The sequence below is a fragment of the Salvelinus namaycush genome, chromosome 41 (assembly GCF_016432855.1).
Source record: "Salvelinus namaycush isolate Seneca chromosome 41, SaNama_1.0, whole genome shotgun sequence".
Classification (NCBI taxonomy): Eukaryota; Metazoa; Chordata; class Actinopteri; order Salmoniformes; family Salmonidae; genus Salvelinus; species Salvelinus namaycush.
Genome location: NC_052347.1, coordinates 12847811 through 12871649, shown reverse-complemented (window position 1 = coordinate 12871649; position 23839 = coordinate 12847811). Strand labels below are relative to the sequence as shown.

The 23839-nt window shown below is 42.7% G+C and overlaps 1 protein-coding gene across 4 annotated transcripts; it reads right to left on the bottom strand.

Annotated features, from left to right (window-relative positions):
* On the bottom strand, window positions 1-19951 carry LOC120034582 (E3 ubiquitin-protein ligase TRIM58-like). 4 transcript variants are annotated; one of them, XM_038981181.1, is made up of 11 exons: window positions 19681-19951; window positions 18695-18786; window positions 15656-15742; window positions 14103-14273; window positions 12702-12839; window positions 2554-2634; window positions 1799-1897; window positions 1579-1680; window positions 1195-1470; window positions 998-1076; window positions 1-892 (listed from the first exon to the last, which is right to left on the bottom strand). In XM_038981181.1, the coding sequence occupies exons 1-11, from the start codon at window positions 19751-19753 to the stop codon at window positions 306-308; spliced, it is 1785 nt and encodes a 594-aa protein (XP_038837109.1). In that variant the 5' UTR covers window positions 19754-19951; the 3' UTR covers window positions 1-305. The 4 variants fall into 4 exon arrangements, with proteins under 4 accessions (XP_038837109.1, XP_038837110.1, XP_038837111.1 ...); XM_038981182.1 differs by having other exon boundaries at window positions 1195-1467; XM_038981183.1 differs by lacking the exon at window positions 12702-12839.
* Window positions 19952-23839: the final 3888 nt, after the last annotated feature.

Sequence of the window (23839 nt, the reverse complement as noted above, 5' to 3'; positions counted from 1 at the left end):
TGAGCTTCGTATATTTATTCATCACGGAAAGTGCATTGTTATTGCAGGATTAATATTTCACAATAGATTAAAATAATACTACGGTATTCTTTCAAATGTATGAAAATACAGAGCATGTGAGTGCATAGCATAACTCGAGTAAGGAAGAGGCAGAAAGAATCACATAGAAGCAGCAGCATCAGTGGTCACATAGCTATCCAATATCATGATGGTCTAGTTCTTTACAGTAACGAAGGTTCTGATTACTCTATAGGAGTGATGAGAGGGTAACCATAGGGTGGAGGGATGGTGTTAAGAGGGAAAGTTCAGCCCCACAGGCACAGGGAGGGACAGAGGCAATAGGCCTTGCTCCCAGGGGACTTGATCACCAGGTCCTTAATGATCTCCGTCGTGCCGAACAGAGGGAACAGCTTCTCGTTGAAGCTCTCATTGTAGGTGTAGATGTGGGAGCGGCTGTCTACGTCGTAGAAGGACAGCTGGCCCTGGTCGTAGTCCAGGTAGACGGCCACCTTGCGGGGGATGAGACCAGGCGGCAGGGCAGTGAAGGGCACAGTCAGGGCCTTGAGCTCCGTGCCCCTCTCCAGGCGCAGGGTCAGGTAGCCCGTGTCTGTGTTCAGGGACTTGAAGCCCTTCCTCAGGGCTGACTCCTTGGCCACACCCAGCCGAAAGTCCCGCTCCCCCACCTCCACCTCCCAGTAGTGGCGGCCAGAGTTGAAACCCTCCACCCCTGTGGCGCACCACCAGCCATCGAAGCGCTGGTGGTAGTTTGGCACATCCTTTCTCTCGAAGCCGCAGCGCATCTTCTTCTCGTCGTTGGAGATCAGCAGGTCAGGGTTGGCCGTGTCCAGGTCAAGGGAAATCTCCACTGCTGCATTAGAGATCCAGTCCCATACTGGAATATACATAACAGATGAGTAACAAATATTAGTCAAATAAACAATACGTTCTGTGAACATCACATCTGGCTCTGTCAATGCCTGTCCAAGGCATCACATACCTGAGTGAGGAATGTAGCGGGCAGCACCTATCTTCTGAGTCCTCTGCTTCCATATGAGCCACTGTTGAGGGATGGCTTCCTGCAAGCACAAAGATGGGGAGGGAGAATAGCGGCTTTGGTAAATATCAGAGCTGTTATCATGAATATACATTAATTTATTTTAAAGGGGGACAATTGATATTTAAGGAGGCCCCCACCTTGTCCAGGCCCTGTGTCAGTAAGACCCACATGAGCAGTTCCATGGCTGTCAGGAGGTTGGGCATGTTGCGACTCCTCCATGCAGCCTGGAGGTCCTCCAGAACTTGAGCCACAGCCTCCCCAGGCCACACACTTTGCTCAGGTTGGGCTCTCAGGTCCTTGGTCCAGTTGATGATGGTCCTCTTAGCGTTCTCCATCTCATTCTCACTGAACAGGTCCTGCTCCCTCCACTCGCTCTCCTCTGGCCAGCCATCCGACTGCATGGGCCTCTTCTGCTGACAACAGGTGAAGACTCATTCAACACGTGTTTGGAGAAAGTCACCTGCAAGCTATACAGTATATATTAATAGCTGTTACAGTATTTTGGCTCCTGCTCGCCATACCTTGCTCTCCAGCAGAGACGCCCACTCCAGGATGAAGGCCCTGCAAAGAGGAGTGGGCCAGATGTCCTCTAGTTTCCAGATGTTCCCCAGCACCTCAGACCTCTGCAGAGGGCATAGACAAGTGTGGGATTTAGTAGACTTGTTTATCCTCCAAACTAGACCTGACAATGGATACTGGTATAATGGATGTTACAAAAGGTGTGTATATATTTCAGGGTACCTGGCACACTCGATTGAGGTCTCTAGCCAGCTCCACTATAAACAGCTGATTCTCTTCCAGTGGCTCTCTCTTATCATTCTTTTCCCTCTTGCGAGATTCCTGACAGACAAAAAAAAAAGACAGCCATAGAACACATAGAAAGTAGCAATGAAAAATAAATATTAGGAAAAGAGGAAAGGAAACAGATTTAGGACAGAAATTGGTGTTTTACTAGTGCATTAGAAAGTAATAAGGTCAACCCAGAAAAGGACCCACTTGGCCTTATCAAAATGCACACCATGCTCTTCTCCTGTCAGCAGGAAAGAAAGAGATCTCCTCTCTCCCATAACCCCCCTGACAGCATCTATTATCTACCCAACAACACCCTCATTTACTTGTTCATACAATCAAATTAAACTACATCAAATCAACAGTTCGTGCAGGTTACTTGACCCTGCATGCTCACTGCTGCTGTCTCATCTGCCAGCAGTAATCTGTTTTCCCTGGGGTTTTCCATACCACACACACACGTCAACTTTGATTTGATTTGTAATAGGTAATTAAATCAAACTACAGAAACAATTAAAACCTATATACTTGAGTAAGCATGTGACTGGTGACGCTACCAAGACAACCCCTCCGCAGCCATTTCAAGGTCACTTTCCTTTATGATAAAATCTCTGACCGTAGCAAAAAAGATTTTCACAAAAAAACATGTAAATGGTGTTTTTGTTTGGAGGATTTGTAATGCATGACAGGAGTTTGACCTACTGTACCTTAAGCTTGGCTGTGATGTTCTTGACCGGCTCGACTATAAAGTGGAAACACTGCATCATCTTGGAAACTGTGCTGAGACTCTACAAAGAAAAAGACTGATAAAATAGCATTATAAATGTACCTTGACAGATAGGGAAACTCTACTTGACAGAATATACACTACCCGTGTAAGGATTTCAGATTGACAGGTGCTACTGCTGAACTAAAACCACACCACTGATCTGATTCAGTGGTAGCAGGACCACCTAAATTCTCTAAGGGGACTCAAATGGTTTGAAATCTAAAACTACCCCTGCCCTACTTTCATTAGAAATGTGTCAGCTGTTCCACCCTACTGCCCTGTATTCTGTCCGAGTCAAGTTAACAGACATTGGCATTATGGCCAAAGGAGTAACGCAGCTCCACTGTTAAGAAGATTGCTTTAAATCGTTAATCATAGGGTGGAGGACAGGCAACACACGGCTAATCATACTGGACCAAATCATAACAGCAACACTTCTGTGGTCATCATAACATGAAGAATGCCTCCCCTTTGGAATCTTTAATGATACTTTGACCTAGTTATTGTGTGGATGTTATTCAAGTCATATCATTGTGAGGTAAGCACGGGGTCCTACCCACTTTTAGAGCCTGGGGCATCAACTGATCAGTAACTTGGTTAGGATCAGTGATGAGTCAGAGCAGAGGTTACTTGGCCCTCTATAACGTGACTGGCCCTGCATGCTCTTTGCTGCTGTCTCATCTGCCAGCAGTAATGTGTTTGACCTTTGTTTTTCCATAACACAGACACACAAACACACACCTTGTGGGTTAAGCCAGTAAGTCTGCTGTCAGCAGCAGGGTAAATGTGGCACGTGAGTTAGGTCAGTGTGCCACTGAAGCCCTTAGCAGATTACCTAAGAGGACTTCCAAACAGGGTCCTGATACAGCCAAGCACAAACAGATAGAGGATGGCAAGCACAATATAGACCAAATAATAATGACTGGCGCAAAATAATAATATTGCTAAATGAAATGCATATTCATCAGCACACATTGTGGAGAGCAAAACCAGGTGGCATTTGTTATAAAATTCATGGTAAACTCATGTCAACCTTTAGTAATAGAATACAAATAAATACAATGGAAGGAAATGCAATACAATGCAACAAAAATGTGAGTAGGCAAATGAAATCATGAAAACAAAAACAGGAAACATTGTTCAGGTATTCAGAGTAGACCTATGTGTATTGCATCTTTTGTTTGAGTGACAGTGACCCAGTTACAGACCAGTCTAGACACACGCAGTCTGCGCACAAAGTAATGAGCAGGGTCGTGTGACTTTGCGGCACTGCCAGAGAGTTTGATCCTATATATCCTTGGTTGACATTGCAACATGTCGAATTTTGCACAATGCATGATAGTTAAGTTATTTTTGCGACACTAAACAATGCCATGCTGTTATGTGACGTCTGTGGACTTTCATGCAATCGAAATTAATGTATTATATTTTATAGAAAATTTGACACAATCATGCAGTTGAGTCGTACAAACTTGTTAGACATACCTGTCACAATGTTGTAATGTAAGCCGATTGGTGTCTTCTATACACAGGAGTAATTCTACTGGAGAACAAGTTTACTGTATGCTGCAGTATGACTGACCTTGTTTACATACAAGATTTTCCTAGGAACGAAGATGGTTCGGCTCTCTCCGTTTTCTGAATCCGAAGGCAGACAAACGGCGCCGCCATGATTGTTGTGGTACATCAGTTGTCCACAAAGTGGAACAGCGGGCTGTCTAGCTCCCGCCTATCCTTTCTTTGGATTGGTGGATACATAGCATTATTGTAATCCAGTTTTGAATATTCGATGAGGTTTGTTGACGTCAACCGCCTGTATTCAATGGAGAGAGATACTATGCTACAAAAAATATATATATACTATGCTACTAGCCTAATTTCATGAATATGCATAGTCATCTCGAGACAACTCTGATATAGTGTTTTTTCTCAAAGTTGGCGGGATGTCACCGTGTCCTACTTATATCAGTAAAGGAGAATGAAGGTGTCTGTAATATAATAAACGTGGTAAAAACAAATGTAGACTTTTAATAAATGCATTTCTATAGCTTCCAAAATAGTTTTACTCCGTTGGGGGAGTGCCAAGATGGAGGCACGGTGGCATCAAAACAGCCCTGACATCATCTAGTGTGTATATATAATTGGGTTGAGCCCTGTTTCCCAAAAGCATCTTCAGGTTAAGTTCATCAAACCATTTTAATGATTAACTTAGTCTTAAGATGCTTTCGGGTATCCGGGCCCTGTTCAGTACATTGTAAAGGCATCCTCTCTGTAGTATGAACCAGTGTTCATTACTTGACATGAGAATCTGAATTTCAGAAGCTGAGTAGTTAACTGTGATATATTTCAGGTTACTTCAAAAGCAAGTTCCATCACAACATGGCTAAAGAGAATCCATTTATCCATTAGTTTCAAATTTTAATGTCACAAGCAATTAAATGCCTTTCATACAAGCTCCAAACCCAACAATGCAGTGATCAATATCAATGTAGCACTAAAAATAACAGAAGGTAGAACAAAAACTCTCAAGAAATAAAAATAAGAACATGAGAAAGTAATAAGCTATATACAGGGTCAGTTCCAATATCATATTTACAATGTGCAGGGATACTGGAGTGATAGAGGTGTGTGTGTGTATGGACAAATATATAAACGGAACAATTTCAATGATTTTACTGAGTTACAGTTCACATAAGGAAATCAGTCAATTGAAATAAATTCCTGAGGAACCTAATCTATGGATTTTACATGACTGGGAAGGAGTGCAGCCATGGGTGGGTCTGGGAGGGCATAGGCCCACCCACTGGGGAGCCAGGCCCAGCCAATCAGAATTAGTTTTTCCCCAAAAAGGGCTTTTACATACAGAAATACTCCTCGGGTTCATCAGTGCAACAAAACTGTACATTTTAGAGTGGCCATTTATTGTCCCCAGCACAAGGTGCACCTGTGTAATGACCATGCTGGTTAATCAGCTTCTTGATATGCCACAACTGTCAGGTGGATGGATTATCTTGGCAAAGGAGAAGTGCAACTGACAGGGATGTAAACAAATTTGTGCACAACATTTGAGAGATAAGCTTTTTGTGTATATTAACTTTTATTACAGCTCATGAAACATGGGACCAACACTTTACATGTTGCGTTTATATTTCTATTCAGTATATGTATAGGGTAGGTGACTAGACATCAGGATACCGATGCCCCCTGTATATAGCCTCGTTATTCTTATTGTGTCACTTTTTATTATTACTTTTTATTTTAGCCTACTTTGTAAATATTTCCTTCTTCTTGAACTGCACTGTTAAGGGCTTGTAAGTAAGCATTTCACAGTAAAGTCTACACTTGTATTCGGCGCATGTGGCAAAAAAAGTTTGATTTGATAAACAGCGTAGCAGCAGCGTAAATGATGATTCTATGTGAGTATGTGTGCGTGTCTGTAGTCAGTATAAATGTGTGTGCATGTTATGTGTGTGTTGGAGTGTCAGTGTGCGTGAGTGTGTAGAGTCCTGTGCGTGTGCATAGAGACAGAGCAAAAAATATATATGTAGTTTGTGTAGCCATTCTGTTAGCTATTTAGCATTCTTTTGGCTTGGAGATACAAGCTGTTCAGGAGTCTGTTGTTGTCTTGATGCACCAATACTGCTTGCCATGTGGAAGCAGAGAGAATAGTCCATGGCTTGGGTGGCTGGAGTCTTTAACAGTTTTCTTGACTTTCCTATCACACCACCTGATATAGAGGTCCTGGATGACAGGGAGCTCAGCCCCACTGATGTACTGGGCTGTCTGCAACACCCTAGTGCTATGCGATCAAGGGGGTGCTGTTGCCATACCAAGCTATGGTGCAGCCAGTCAAGATGTTCTCAATGGTGCAACTGTAGAACATTTTGAGGATTTGATGGCCCATGCCAAACCTTTTCAACTTCCTGAGGGGGAAGAGGCGCTGTCGCTCCTGTGCGCATGTAAGTGGACCAGTGACAGTGCATGTCAGAGAAAAAACAGGCCATGAGGTCGAAGGAATGTCCGTAGAACCCCGAGACAGGAATGTATCGAGACACAGATCTGGGGAAGGGTACCAAAAACATTATGCAGCATTGAAGGTACCCAAGAACACAGTGGCCTCCATCATTCTTAAATGGAAGAAGTTTGGAACCACTAAGACTCTTCCTAGAGCTGGCCACCCGGCCAAACTGAGCAATCGGAGGAGACGTGCTTTGGTCAGGCAGGTGACCAAGAACCCGATGGTCACTCTGACAGAGCTTCAGAGTTCCTCTGTGGAGATGGGAGAACCTTCCAGAAGGACAACCATCTCTGCAGCACTCCACCAATCAGGTCTTTATGGTAGAGTGGCCAGGCAGAAGCCACTCCTCAGTAAAGCAAGATGACAGTCCGCTTGGAGTTTGCCAAAAGGCACCTAAAGCCTCTCAGACCATGAGAAACAAGATTCTCTGGTCTGATGAAACCAATATTGAACTCTTTGGCCTGAATGCCAAGCATCACATCTGGAGGAAAACTGGCACCATCCCTACGGTGAAGCATGGTGATGTTGGCAGCATAATGCTGTGGGAATGTTTTTCAGCGGTAGGGACTGGGAGACTAGTCGGGATCGAGGCAAAGATGAACAGAGCAAAGTACAGAGAGATCCTTGATGAAAACCTGCTCCAGAGTGCTCAGGACCTCAGACTGGGGCGAAGGTTCCCCTTCCAACAGGACAACGACCCAAAGCACACATCCAAGACAACACTGGAGTGGCTTCGGGACAAGTCTCTTAATGTCCTTGGGTGGCCCAGCCAGAGCCCGGACTTAAACCTGATCGAACATCTCTGGAGAGACCTGAAAATAGCTGTGCAGTAACGCTCCCCATCCAACTTGACAGAGCTTGAGAGGATCTGCAGAGAAGAATGGGAGAAACTCCCTAAATACAGGTGTGCCAAGCTTGTAGCGTCATACCCAAGAAGACTCAATGCTGTAATCGCTGCCAACGGTGCTTCAACAAAGTCCTGAGTAAAGAGTCTGAATACTTTCAAAACATTTCTAAAACCTGTTTTTGTTTTGTCATTATGGGGTATTGTGTGTAGATTGATGAGGGGGAAAAAACTATTGAATCCATTTTTGAATAAGGCTGTAACGTAACAAAATGTAGAAAAAGGCAAGGGGTTCAAATACTTTCTCTCTGTGTGTGTGTGTGTGTGTGTGTGTGTGTGTGTGTGTGTGTGTGTGTGTGTGTGTGTGTACAATATAAATTATATGAAACGCATATCCATAACCGTGGTAGCAATTGAAAGGGAACAGTTTGGAGATGATGGGAAAATTATTAGATCAAAGGTGAGGACGCAGCAGTTCACCTGACACAAGACTGAATCCAAACATTACACTGTTGATTTTCTGTGCATTTTACATTTACTGTACTTTTTGATGCATTTCTTGATAACAAAATCTAAAACTACTCTGGATAGATTCTGTAACATGATAAGACTATTCCTGGAGAATATGGGGTAGGTGTAACATAAGACCCCCAAAGAATTGCATGGGTCTGAGTGAGTATGTTCGAGAGGACTAACTGTTCTCTCCAAGTGGCCACACACCTCTCCAAAGTGTGCACAGTCCCTAAGCATTTTCAATGCACTTTTATGAGTCAAAGAAGAGTCTTCAACTATAAGGATTTTTTTTAGCTCTCCTAGCTGTACCGTTGAGGAACTAGAGCAAGCACACTTGTAGTTGTTTAGTTTGGAACACAGCCCTGCATTCCTGCCATCACACAATTACTGTTGTTGTTTACGCAATCCAAAAACAGTCCATTATAACATCGCAATCTGGGTCAGGTGGGCATGATTTGAAAGCTTGTTCTATTGCCAACACGACTAGTATAAAATAACATCTTACAGTGTTAGGCTTTCACAAGACAATTCAGAGAAACTGATTGTAATCTTGGTGCGCACAGAAAATAGTCATGAGTGCATTCAGGTGTGTGTACTGCGGCGAATATTCTTCCCAATAAACAAATCGTCTCATTCTGTTAAAAAAAAAACAGGGTATGATGCCATGTCATCTGGTAACTGTACATCAGACATAGTGATCATAAACACTGACACTGTATATGACATGAGTTTTATGATTTGGAAATGTGAAGTTCACATTTGGACTCATGAATGTTTGTGTTGCTCGTATGACATCAAAGCTGTATTTATTATATTCCTCAACATCTCATCTTTCAGAATACATTGATTCATCTTAATTTACGTCATTTCCCTCACTCAGACAACAAAATATTTACAATAGTTGCCCAATTACTGGGAGTGATTGAGGAAACTTCTGTCACGCGTGGTGCTCAAGTTCAGAACGGCTGTCAGTCAAAACCCATACAGCACTGTGAAGCACAGAGCCAGAACTCTGACGTCATGTATAGCATGTTACTGTACAGTAACTGCATTCCAATTTAGGCACTTATTAGTGCCCAAATCTGTCATTTTCAATCCATATACAGGCACGAGTGTAAAGGGCTACGAAGATTAGGACGTTTACTGAAGAAAAAATCCACTGCTATTTGCTGTCCTTCATTGAAATCTGAAGGGTTATCAGAAAGTAATTGTAAATTGAACAAAGCCTGTCTTTCAATATAGCATGTGCTAATCCCCTAAATGCCAAATCTCTATGCTTAATTAGCTGTTGAGATGCCAATGATGAAGAGAGCACCCCATGTCACCTCTTTTTGTAGTCTGTATTTTAAGGGATCAAACGACCATAAGACCTAATTAGCTATATGGGGCTCATCTTTTACGACAAGAGCTCAAGGGGATTACCAAACAGTTGCACTTTGTGTCTGTCAGTCAGAAGATGGTGATGGAAGTTGTTCATCCTGTAGTGTCTTCTCATTCTGCCCCTAGGCTGTTTCCAGCTGTGCTGCCCAACTGTGAGGAGCTTAATGACCTCTGAGTGACTCTTTTTGTTCTCTCTCTCTCTCTCTCTCTCTCTCATTAGACACCCAACAGCAGGACAATGGAACCCTTGTAGACACTTCATCTAATGAGTTAAATATATTACTGACTGTGACATTATGTTTATGTGAGAGTAGTGTCTCAAAAGTATGGGGTGGGTTGGTTCAGTTTTCAGTTAAAATGGTGTAATCTTCAAGACTGCAATTCTATAGCTGGCTGTCAGAGGTCAAGCTTTTGAGTGACAATGGATGGAGAAGGACTTTGACAAGGCACAGAGGTAACATATGTTCATTAATACAGAAACAGATGCATCCATTTTCCTCCATAGAGTGTCATTATGACTTTTAAAAACAATTCAGCCATTGCAAGTAACAATTTACATGATTAAGAAAATATAGATGACCCCCCCTGTATATAGTCACGCTATTGTTAGTTGCTCTTGAATTACTTGTTACTTTTATTTCTTATTCTTATCCGTAATCTCATCCGTATATCCAACTGCATTGTTGGTTAGGGGCTCGTAAGTAAGCATTTCCCTGTAAGGTCCTGTTGTATTCGGCGAATGTGGCTAATACAATTTGATTTAATAACAGTTTATTATTTACATACATATGTTCAATGTGTGTGCACAGGTCAGATGTAACTTGGTGGTGGGCTCAAAGTAAACTTACAGGTAATTAATTCACTGTATAATACTTAGGTTCCAGGGTCATTCAAAATGCACAAAAACACTGCTCCCACCAATGTAATGTGCAGTTTAGAGGGTTCGGAAAGTGAAAGTTAGACGTCCTCCAGTGATTTTGTTTTACTTTTCCTGTTCAAATATCCCAAGTATAAATACATACACTAAAGGGTTAAAAAATATGTTTTTAGCAAAATAGTGTTTTTGAGACAACCGCAAACTTTCAGTTAACTTCAAGGATTTTGGAGTGGCAGATTTGGGGCGGCAGGTAGCCTAGTAGTTAGAGCGTTGGGCCAGTAACCGAAAGGTTGCTAGATCGAATCCCTGAGCTGACAAGGTAAAAATCTGTCGTTCAGCCCCTGAACAAGGCAGTTAACCCGCTGTTCCTAGGCTGTTATTGTAAATAAGAATTTGTTCTTAACTGACTTGCCTAGTTAAATAAAGGTTAAATAAATGGTCAGATGTGATGTCATCAGCCTCCTCCTTGTTTGAGGAACAATAGAGGAGCAATAGAGAACAAAAGAGGAAAGCACCACCTGCCCCTCCCCCTGCTTGTTTCATGTCATGTCATACCTGGACCACCTATTGAGATGTGCCTTTTGTTAAGTAAATCATGTGTTAAATGAGGTGAAAAGGAAACTAGTGGACATTAAGGCCAGACAGAGACAGCACACAGGCGCTATGTTAAACATGTCTTTATCTAGAAGCCACCACCATCTCAATTAGTTTACGTGACAGACAGGAATTTATAGACACAGGTCTATAAATGATTATCAACTCCAATTCTCACTCTTACACTTGTATAAACATACAAGTATTTCACAATTGCTGTATTTTGAATAGACTTGTCTCTACTTGCTAACGGCTGCTGAAACCTCATACTTTTGTTTCAGACATGATGTGAGGGAAATATTACATACTTTTTCTTGTCATTGATACTGGTTTCTTCTCAAGCTTGTGCAGGGACTGTTAAGACAGGCAGCCCAGTTAATACAAATAAAAAAAGCTTTTTACACAACTATTCTCATTCACTGTTCACAGAGCTCTTGAATAAACAAAGCTAGCTAATTAGTTAACGTTTCCCAGAATCCCAATGTTTTCCCTTTTATCTTAAAGGCCCCGTGCAGTCAAAATTCAGTTTTCTGTGTTTTGCATCATATTGTACAACAGCTGATGAAACTAACAAGATTTGATAAGTATTATTTCCTGGTTGAAAATACATTCTACATAGGACCTTCTAAACAGCAAGTTTTGCATGGGTGGAGTTTCAGCTTGCCTTGTGACATCACCAGGTGGTAAATTAGTTAATAAAGAGTTCCAAACCTCTCTAACAATAACAACTCATTTTCCCTTTTCTCCTCCCTACTCAGACCACAATTCTTGCTTGTTAAAATGTTTAACGCTTAAAAGCAACAAAAAAACAATTTTGATAATTTTAATGGAAAACCATTACAGTAAGGTACATTATTGTTACCCATAAATGATTTGATATAAAAACGGCTGCATTGGGCCTTTAAGACCCGTTACCAGAGCCAACACAGGTTTGGTGTTGTTGACTCGTTACCAGAGCCAACACAGGTTTGGTGTTGTTGACTCACCCATCACAGGTTCCAAGACTAACACACAAGTTGTAGCTGGCTCAGCTGTACAACCCAAGCTCAGCAGGGTAGGACATAGGAGCCTTTTACAACTCACGCTTATACGTTTTTGGCTCGGACATTGCACTAAAAGAGAGTGGTTTTACTCAGAAAAGGACTTGCTACAACACAGTTCCCCAAAAAACAATAATCCAGATTACTTTAATCCATAAAATTATCAAATGGGGGTACCATAATGAAATGTAGAAAATATGAGAAACATTTTTTTTTTTTTATCTAAAGATCGTTCTTCCCTTTTTGGTGCTTTTTCTGTTCACAGCAAAATGGTCTTTGTTTTTCAGCAGCACATTTGCCATGGAGTGTCATTCTACCTGGCCTGTCTCCTCTTACGGTTAACTTTGGCATTAGAACCTGCCATCTCAGACACATATAGTCATGGTATTGGTCATCTACAGGACGGTTTCCCTTTTCACTGAAGAATGGCAATCCAAGTCTTCCCAGTTCACCAATCTTATTTAGGCTCCAGTTTAAAATCACAACTGACTAGAGGTGTTTAGACATTCAAGTTTGTCAGTTTGGAGTAACCCGCAATGTAGAATTTCACTATCTTTGGTCACTATTTTCCAGCATACTGTCACTGCAGGATGTTCCTACAGTACAGTCAACCCATTGGCTGCTGGATCTGATTCAACCTATTGAGAATGTGTGCATTTCCACTGTCTGTTATCCTCTGACCAGTTTGGCACATCAAGGTGGATAAAAAGCATCAATACTCCAGTTGTCCTTGTCATCGTGTGTCAGTAGCGAGTCTGAGGATTCAGACTGGTAGGGTGGCACTGTTGGCAACCTGAGTGGACGGGCACTGAGTGGTTACCTCTGACTGAGTGGTAAGTTCTGTGCCAGGGTGTGGAGGGTAAATGTTCTGGGGATGAGGAGCGTCTATTACAGACCCCAGAATGTCAAAGGGTACTTCAATGGAGTGGCAGATGCTCTCCTCATACGTTGGAGGGGGCTGTGGGTGAGAGAGTAAGCTTTGGTTAACACTGCTTTAGAACCTAGGGTAAGTGGGTACGTGTCAAATGGGTGAGTGGATGGCTTGATTTGAGTGTGTCGCGGCTCATCATATCAAGCTATACTTTGTGACAAAATGAGCCAATTAGAATGAGTCACCCTCCTAAAATAAAGGTTAATTAAAAAATAAATAAAATGTTAACACTCATAATTGAGAGGCTATAAAACGTACTGAAAATGTTAAACGCTATATATTCCACACACACAAAATAACCCATGACCTTCTAAAATTACATCCCATCTAAGATTAGAGACTCCATTTCCCAGGTGTAGGTGTTTCCTAGCGTGTATTGGCTGATACATGATCTCTAACATCAAACCTAATGGCATCATGTTAGCGTTTACATGACAGATTAGGTTGGCAGCACCCGGGCTCCCTTTAGGCTCTGTACTGGAAGAGTGATGCTATCTCCGTCATCAGCCAGCTCCTCACTCCCTGACTAACTCCTTATCTTTTAATTGCTTGGGACCCCCGCGGGCGGCAAGGACAGCCCTGCACGCCTATAAAAACACCACACACGTACAACGCAACAAAGTTTCACTCCAGCCCCTACAGCCACAGCACAGACGGGGCAATTATGGGCCATCAGACCCCCTCTAAAGTCTGACAGGGGCCACTTTGAGCTACCGGTGACAGAATGGGAGACTGATGGGAGGGCACTTATTCACTGGGACGTTTATTAAAGAAAAAGAGGAGCAAAAAAAGACAAGTAAAGGAGAAAGAAAGCACAAAGCTGCATTCTCTGCCACTGTTTACACTGAGGATGCAAGCTTTAATTATGTTTGATTTGCCCTTTTCTCATTACCTTGTTTGCTCGAGCGTTACGCAAGTCAAAGCCCCGGCGAAAGATCAACACGGTAAAACCTGGGAATGCGCAGTCTGTGCATCACTACAGCAGAAGATGAGATGATAGGGCTCCTATTTACGGCGTTCTGAATAGTGTTTCATCTTAGAACAAGCTCCAGTTATCCTGTGACAGCACATTCATAATGAACAAAACCTCTCATTTATTCTCTTTTATAGGTCACTGCACTTTGGAGTAAACAACAGATTATATATGTGAGGCTCTTTAATAATGGACTAAAGATGAACTTTGGTAACGTTCAATAACCTACACTTTCAGGCAGCTGAGGCAGCGTTCAATACTTATGAGGATACATGCCACTTATCTCAATGCTACCCGTCCACCCCCCAGTATCTTACCTCAGTCAGGATGGAGCCGTTGAGGCCGAAACGGTCAGCGATCATCATGTGTATCTGTCTCTGGCGGTCCTTCTTCCTGACACTCTCGTAGGAGGGCAGCCTGGGGAGGGGCGACTCCAGGGTAGGCAGGCGGTAGCTGGAGGGCAGGCCGATAAGGAACAGCTGCCCTGACTGATGGAGAGAAGACGCAGACAGCCGGGGAACACAATGGAACAGTTAGAGAGATGTCACAAACACTTTGATGGAAGATACTGCTGGTGTCAGTTTGGTCATGGAGAATCCTTGTCAGTGCATCACTGCTGACTATACGCATCAGAGCAATAGACCTATCCACACACAGCAGAAGCGGGGCCTCCTGTTCCTGGAGATTTTTTACAAGAAAAACATTGTACCAAAAACCAAATAAAATAAATATTATTTAACACTATAAAACATGACAAATGTATATATAATATGATTTTATTAAATCTTGGAATTGGTCTGAGCTGGTATTGCTTATTTTATAAAGCAGTGTGTCGCTATACCCCCTTGAGGGGCGCCCTGGCCTGAGACTGGTGCTGCGCTGCTGGTGATTATGGCTATATGAAATTGCATTGGCATAGCCTTGTTTGTTAATTTAGTAGAAAATACACTTTTATATTCCTGTGCCCTTATCACAGTCAAGACACCTCTATTTTATAGGTAGAATATTATGGAATACATAACAAAATAAATAGAAAAGAATATTTTTGAAAAGCAAAGAATTGCAAGTGAGATGCACATCTCATGACTGGAATGGTTACTTTTTAAAAAGAGTGACAATTTGAGAAGGGTCTCATGCGCTCAATTTTAAGTTGAAAGACAATTTATTCAGGGATATAAACCATATAATTTCTTATTTTCGACAATATATATAGATGTTAGTTCAGATTAGATTCTGCCTGTTCTTTGGACTTTTCAAAATATATTTACAATTTTACATTGCATGATTACGCATGAATGACCTTTTACCACATGACACGACACATCTGTTTGGTGAGTAGGTTTACTATAATGTTCTCCCCTGTTACTTGTTTTTAAATGGAATATGTAAGCAAAAGTAGTCTATTCTATATTACATAATTAGGTTGAACTATAGCACAGTAGTAGACACATGGGATTCAGTTCCTTGTGCTTGACTACAGAAAGCAATAGCCTATCAAATTGATGTGGATGTGTTTGCTGCTTATGTTGTAGACTGCAGTCTACCTGATCTTGCATGATTGATGTTATTTAGTTTACTGTCTGACTTATCTAAAGAGCAAGGTGTAGCCTAGGCCTAATTCTTTCTCCATGGTTCTGACTTGTCTGCACATTGCCTTGTATCAATCTGTGCGCTTAATAATCCCGGGGGCAGGTATAAGCTACTTAATGATGATTGACGACCATTCAAGTATTAATGCATTTATGATACCAGCGACTTTGGAAATTATAAGCCCCCTCCCCTAGCTCCGCACCTGACACACAGGTATCCCTGGGTCTGACAACATATTGACTGAAAACGTATTGACCCACCCAGTGCCGGGCCTTCTTACCTGTGAGTGTGTGTTGTCGTGAGTCTGTTCCAGACAGGGGTTTCCCACCAGTGTCTGTCTGCTGCTGTAGTACTGAGGAGGGGCATCCTGCAGGAGGACAGAGGGAACAGTGATTAATGTGAGTTAGACTATAGTATGATGAACCCTCCATTAGCACATTAACTACAGAGATGACTGAACAACTTCTAACAACCCTACATTTACATTTGAGATTCAACGAGAATCTAATTAAAATAGAGATTGAATGTCGACGATCTGCCCAACGTCAGCCTTGTACAACATTCCGAAATGTAGCCCAACGTCCCAATTAGGAAGGCATTCCCTAATTTCAGCCTCATTGACCAATTGTCATGCCTTGTTTCATTCGTTTTGGTCCTGACTGTTTTAGCAATACCATAAATTATCGATGACCACCCTACGATTTCCGTGCCTCCTCCCAGTCCCACCCATTTCAAACAAGATTAGGCAGGCTCACACTGTATGAGGTGCTGGAATTCTTCAAAAGCCCTGCCGGAAAACTAGGTGATTACCCTGGGCCTAAATGAGTCTCTTTGTATTGGGGACAATGCAGTGTCCTACTGTGTCACCAGGGTCCCTAGCAAGAAACCACACAGTGTGACCTTTTCAGCATCTCTCTTTTCCCTTGTAACTGTAGCAGGTTCCTCTTAACAAGCATGCTCAAATACACATTATAGCCCCCATAGTTAATTTGGACGACATTACATAGCATTACAACAAAGGAATTTTTTGCCTGACAGAGTTCAATCCTGTATCACAACCGGCCGTGCTTGAGAGTCCCAATTGGCCCAGCGTCGTCCGGGTTAGGGTTTGGTCGTCATTGTAAATAATAATTTGTTCTTAATCTTAACTGACTTGCCTAGTTAAATAAAGGTTAAATTAAATAAATTAAAATGAGGATGCGTGATGAGTAGGAGAACGGTTGTAGCAATTTACATAGGAAAATTTCCCCACTGCGAATCACGCATAGGGAAGTAGGCTTGTTCATATTGACAAAATGGTCACCTTCAAAACATCAGGGCCAGTTTTTGATGTCTGCCTGAACGGGGACCTCACTCACGTTCCCAGTGATGCAGTTTGACCTTTGTCACCACCCCTCCAGCATGTGACAGACGCCACAGAAACATTGATGTCAAAGGTCACCTTCCCTCGCTAGTTTGCACATTCAAGGGGCGAAAAAAGTATTGAGGATAAAAAGGGGAGATGTCCTTTTGTTTACTGCCTCTGATTCACCCAGCGTGAAAAAGCACAACCGTGTAAAATCAGAGCTGAAGTGGGGGGAGGACCCCATCGGCAGTGTGCCTTTTTCAGTGCCGCGACCTGAAGGAGAGCCATTGTCCCCAACACCCACAGGAGGGTCTGGCCATTATTCAAACTGAAGCAGGGAAAGGTATGTGGCAACAACACATATAGAGGAAAGTAAACGTTCCATAGAAAACAATAATAGAGGCTTTTTTCCATGTGAGCCTCCCTCGCAATCTGGCTTGCCTTCAGGTTGGTGTCCTTGTAATGATCTTGTAACAAAACCACCCTCTTCTGCAACATGCCTCAGTTAACCAGTCACTATGACTATATGGGTGACTGGATAGGATTTCAGGGAATGTGTAAACGACATAACAGGGAGACCAAAAACAACAAACTGATTTCAACAAATCTGTTTCTATATAAAAACAACTTAAATCGTCAGGAAACTTGATTTTTACTTAGCTCACACCATCAGCTAGCTGTGTATTCTTTCACCCAGTAACACTTTGTCACCTGTACAGTTCCCAGAGGTCATCTCCATACCCACCAAGATCTTTCCATATTTACACCCTGTCACCCACTGTTTACTATATAGACTAGACTCCACTCCCCACACTGACAATATGTTAGGAAATAGTGACGAGCAATGTTGTCTGATCTGTCATGTGTGGGTTACTCTAGCTGACAGCAGGTCAAAATGGCTGACATGTACAAGAGTACAAGCCTGTCTATTCCTGACAAGAGACAGCAAAACTTTTCTCTAATCTGTTCAGGCCAGAGCCAAACATAGCAGAGAAAGGAGATGTTGGTGTTTCCTGTCTGTCTGAGAAAGGGAAAGAGTTGGAAGGTATGAGTAGTGTCCCTGTTCTCCAGAGATAACATACTAACCCTACCCCAGGGACGCAGGTCAGGAAGAGGAAACATGGAGGATGGGCAAAAACTGAAAACTGACCTCCATGGAGAGTTTATACTTCCTGTTCCCTATTTCCTGTACCAAGTTAGGGACTTGAATATTGGTCATAGTTTGAAGTTGTTAAATAGTATTGATATGTATGAACCTCCATACTTTGGGCATCCATCATGGTACCATTCATATAAGATACTCTTGTCTGCTAAGTTCTATTCTCTGGGAGGGAGAGGAAAGGAGGTCAACAGTGATACAGAAGACTCCTCCTCTGTGCCAGTGTTTGTGTTCCTCACTCAGTGGAACACTGAATATTGTATCCAGTTTCTGGGTGAGATTTTCCAGTAGGCTGTGCAGGATATGCTTGTTTGCAGTCAAGATCAGATTTTCCTCCGCCCTGTGTTAGCCATTCCTATGTTTTCATACAACATGTTTTGAGTCAAATGTTTAGCTAAACAATCTGTTTGTAATATTCTCATTGTAGTGGTGTTGACACATCACAAGATTGGCGCAGGTATCAATAGCATTTGTCAATGCTGCCTCACCACACACTATGGCTCATGAGTCCTTTGGCACTCAGAGATAGTTATGGAAGCCGAAGTTTATAGCCAAACCACTGTTAATTCCATTAAATGCAAATGCATGGTTTTACAGTGATCATATCAAGTTTATTCTGGGCCTGTTCCCATAGCCATGCAAATTAAACGTGACACCTCTTAATGGCGCTACATTTAATTTGCATGGTACATTTGGCCTCAGTCACATCTAATCTGTATTGTGCCGAACTTTAATTTATGGTTAGTTTACAAGTGACACATTCTTATTAATTGTATCTTTCAATAAAATATAGTGAGTGAGCTCAAGGTCCTTACCATGTCTCCATGGGTGTCCTTGCAGCAGTGAGGTTCTTTCCGGTATATGGACAGCAGCACCACGATCACCACAAAGAACACCAGACCTGAAACTAGTAAAGGAGAGGAGAGGAGAAGAGAGAACTCATCACCCGCTGTTAACAATGCATCAAAATGACAATGGACATGCATTTGTACAAAAGGTACATTACGTAATGCCCCAGTCTAATTCATGTAAAGTAATAGTTTATTATAGTGTTCAGAACACTGTAATATGCTGTTGCTAGGGGACAGAGCTTTTCCTGCTCCGGTCACAGGTAATTAAGTTGAAACGCTGTGTGGACATACTGTGTAGACTATTTAATGGAACGCTGTTCACAATATGTTTTTCAATCTGTGGACAGGGATAATTGGCTATTGTAATGTTAGTCGCAGTCGATTTTCCACACTTCAAATTCATTTACTATCAAATATAAATGTGAAGTCAACCATGTAATTCATCTTCTGATACAAAACAAGTCCAAGAGGAACAGTAGCAGCTTCACGATAATACAGATAGGTTCTAAAAATAGAAAGCTTCATATCTAACATGGTAGGCAAATAGGCTGCTATCTACAGTGATAGCAGCTGGCGAACATATTCCTTATCACACCACCACAGCAGTGATTTGATGAAGTAAAAGGATCCATCACTGGTGTGAACAACCTGCTGAAGCAACAGACTCCCCATCCAGATCTATAGCATAGGTCAGTGGTCCACATAGGCTACACTGTTGCAGTTTTCTACAACTTTACAATAGTTGTGTTTTGTCCAAAGAAAACGAATGAACACATACAACTGCTATTAATGTAACAGGCAAAAGTGACATGCCAATACGCCTGTTGATCATAACAGATGGGTTAATTACAAAAATATGCCTAAGATTATATCGGATTCTGATCTATGCTCAAATGCCACCATCAGTTTCATGGAAAATTGACATTTTGAGAGATTAAAATATTACTTACATGCTGCCACAATGACCGTGAGTTGATCCGATGTTAACTGAGAGGGGGTGGTTGGAGTTGCAGCGGTGGACATCTCTGGCAAATAGACTATCTAAACCCAATTGGATCATGAAGTCAGAGGGTAAAAGGGGACTGTTTTCCTCAAAGGGACCGAGATCATAGATTCTGATTATTTTCCTTATCCCTTGTACTATTCCAATGCAAGAGAGACGAGCTCCAAACAAGAGTCGGTTCAGGGAAACTCACGTCGGTTAACTTGCCACAGTATTTGAGTCCTAGGGCGCACTGTCGCGCTCTCAAATTCCGTGACGTCGCCGGGCACCGGACAACAAACAGTCCTTGTACGATGTTGATAGACACGCGCGCGCAGTCGCCAAGGAGGCAACTTGGCTGACGGGTTATTAAGTAGCCACTGAACTCATAGCAGCACACCGAAGCCTCTTTTCATAATGTTGAGACAATGTAATAAAGGTTTTTCTGTTGCATTTTCTTGACAGATCATAGGCTAAATCCAACTTTACTCGATCAATCATTCAGAAATGAACTAGTTTGTATTCTTCATGACAGACTAGATAGGTTTAACCATTAACCAGACTATACAACACACTAATGCAAATAGTTTATTTATTTGATTAAATGTAACTTATTGACTACGTTCACACAACATCACGCTTTCGTATCTTAACGTTTACAAAGTAAGAAGCCTAAATAGTTCTCTTGGTTGGGAATCCCAATATTAGGGTCCAAATCAGCCAGGAGGACATCACATTCCAGCATTGTAGTCACAGTTTACCTTGGAGATGCCTGTGATGGGATAGTGTGCAATGAGGGAACAGCCTGTTGGTGAAGTCCAAAACGCATCTCTGCTACATGTACGGTTCCTTCGGAAAGTATTCAGACCCCTTTTGACTTTTTCCACAGACTTTTACCACAGCCTTATTCTAAAATGTATTAAATAGTTCCCCCCCTCATCAATCTACACACAATACCACATAATGGCAAAGCAAAAACAGGTTATTCGAAATGTTTGCTAATTTATCAAAAATTAAAAAACTAAATATTACATTTACATAAGTTGTCACGCCCACTCCTCCTCTCTGGCTGCCTATCATTTTGTTCAATATTTTTTTAATATTTAAAAAAATAATACTTTTACCCCTTTTTCGTGGTATCCAATTGGTAGTTACAGTCTTGTCTCATCACGGCAACTCCCATACGCACTTGGGAGAGGCGAAGGTTGAGAAACATGACCCAACCAAGTCACACTGCTTCTTGACACAATGCCCGTTTAACCCGGAAGCCAGCCACATCAAAGTGTAGGAACAAACACTGTACACCTGGCGACCGTGTCAGCGTGCATGCGCCCGGCCCTCCACGCTAGAGCGCGATGGGACAAGGACATCCCTGCCAGGCAAGCCCTCCCCTAACCCGGACGCTGCTACAGAGCCTGGACTCGAACCAGGATCTCTAGTGCCACAGCTAGCAACTGTAATGCAGTGCCTTTGACCACTGTGCCACTCGGGAGGCCCAGGCTCCCCATCATTACCACTCCTGTCACCATCATTATGCACATCAGCGCTCATTGGACTCCATTGCCTTGTTGATTGCCTCTCCCATATCTGTTTGTTCCTCGGTCAGATCCCCGTGTCAGCACTGATGTCGTTATTTTTCCCCTGTCCAGACGCTGTTCCTGTTCTGTTTCATGTCTGTTGTTTATTAAATGTTCACCCCTTGTACCTGCTTCTCGTCTCCAGCGTTGATCCTCACAGAATGCTGACACCAATATGTGAAGTATCAGGGAGTTTTTGTTTTTGTTGGCAACGTCAGGTCCGGGTGCCGTCGCCGATGAAACCGGGGGTGCCTCAGCTGGCTTGTCGGGCTTTCACACCTTAGCTGGCTCGAGAGGTTTTCTTGCCTTGGTTGGTTCGGCAGACGTCATGCCTCAGCCGTCTCGTCGGGCTCCCATGCCTAAGCCGGCCCATCGGGATCACCCAGGTGGCGCCGGGGGGCGCCAGGCTGCCCATCGTTACGCACACCTGTCACCATCACGCTCATTGGACTCACCTGGCCTCCACTACCTTGTTGATTGCCCCTCCTATCTGTTTGTTCCTCGGTTAGATCCCTGTGTCAGCATTGATGTCGTTATTTTTCCCCTGTCCAGACGCTGTTCCTGTTCTGTTTCATGTCCGTTGTTTATTCGTCTCCAGCGTCAATCCTCACATAATATTCAGGCCCTTTACTCAGCACTTTGTTGAAGCACCTTTGGCAGCGATTACAGCCTCGAGTCTTCTTGGGTATGACGCTACAAGTTTGGCACACCTGTATTTGGGGAATTTCTCCCATTCTTCTCTGCAGACCCTCTCAAGCTCTGTCAGGTTGGATGGGGAGTGTTGCTGCACAGCTATTTTCAGGTCTCTCCAGAGATGTTCAATCAGGTTCAAGTCCGGGCTCTGGCTGGGCCACTCAAGGACATTGAGAGACTTGTCCCGAAGCCACTCCTGTGTTGTCTTGGCTGTGTGCTTAGGGTCGTTGTCCCGTTGGAAGGTGAACCTTTGCCCACAGTCTGAGGTCCTGAGCTCTCTGGAGCAGGTTTTCATCAAGGATCTCTCTGTACTTTGCTCTGTTCATCTTTGCCTTGATCCTGTCTAGTCTACCTGCCGCTGAAAAACATCCCCACAGCATAATGATGCCACCACCATGCTTCACCGGAGGGATGGTGCCAGGTTTCTTCCAGATGTGACGCTTGGCATTCAAGCCAAAGAGTTCAATCTTGGTTTGATCAGACCAAAGAATCTTGTTTCTCATGGTCTGAGCGGCTTTAGGTGCCTTTTGGCAAACTCCAAGAGGGCTGTCATGTGCCTTTTACTGAGGAGTGGCTTCCGTCTGGCCACTCTACCATAAAGGCCTGATTGGTGGAGTGCTGCAGAGATGGTTGTCCTTCTGAAAGGTTCTCCCATATCCACAGAGGAACTCTAGAGCTCTGTCAGAGTGACCATTGGGTTCTTGGTCACCTCCCTGACCAAGGCCCTTCACCCCCGATTGCTCAGTTTGGCCGGGCGGCCAGCTCTAGGAAGAGTCTTAGTGGTTCCAAACTTCTTCCATTTAAGAATGATGGAGGCCACTGTGTTCTTGGGGACCTTCAATGCTGCAGAATGTTTTTGGTACCCTTCCCCAGATCTGTGCTTCGACAAAATCCTGTCTCGGAGCTCTACGGACAATTCCTTCGACCTCATGGCTTGGTTTTTGCTCTGACATGCACTGTCAACTGTGGGACCTTTATATAGACAGGTGTGTGCCTTTCCAAATCATGTCCAATCAATTGAATTTACCACAAGTGGACTCCAATCAAGTTGTAGAAACATCTCAAGGATGATCAATGGAAACAGGATGCACTGAGCTCAATTTCGAGTCTCATAGCAAAGGGTCTGAATACTTATGTAAATAAGGCATTTCTGCTTTTTATTTTTAATACATTTGCAAAAATGTCTAAACCTGTTTTCGCTTCGTCATTATGGGGTATTGTGTGTAGTTTGCTGAGGAACATGTTTTATTTAATCAATTTTAGAATAAGGCTGTAATGTAACAGAATTTGGAAAAAGTCAAGGGTTCTGAATACTTTCCGAAGGCACTGTAGCTAAATATATGGCACTGAGCTGCTACAAGCTATAACAAAATGATAGAATCTGATTATCATTATAATGTAAAAAGGATCCATAATGATCATGCTAGTTCATAATCTAATAAACCATAAAAGGATTGACAAAACGTTTGTAGAAAGGGCCGCACTTTTCATCCTTAAATGTAATTAGGAACACGCAAATAGCATTTTGTATTAACATTTAAATACATTCAATGCAATGTTATTACTAATGATGATATGCTTTAATTGTATTTGTTCTTTTTCACACAGGGTCTCTGATTATGTTCATCATATAAATGACACATTTTCTATAGAACTATCTAGCTGTAAACCTATAACATTATTGAAAACAAAAAAAACAATGCCTTTAAACCATAATCAAACGTATTGTATAAGACAAAATTGTGCAATCAGTAGCCTGCCTACAACTTCTAACCTGAGGAAATGCAAGTCTATGACGTTGAGCGTTGCTCAGATTTGCTTCTCTCCTCCCCTAGCAAACGCTCATGTAAACTAGAA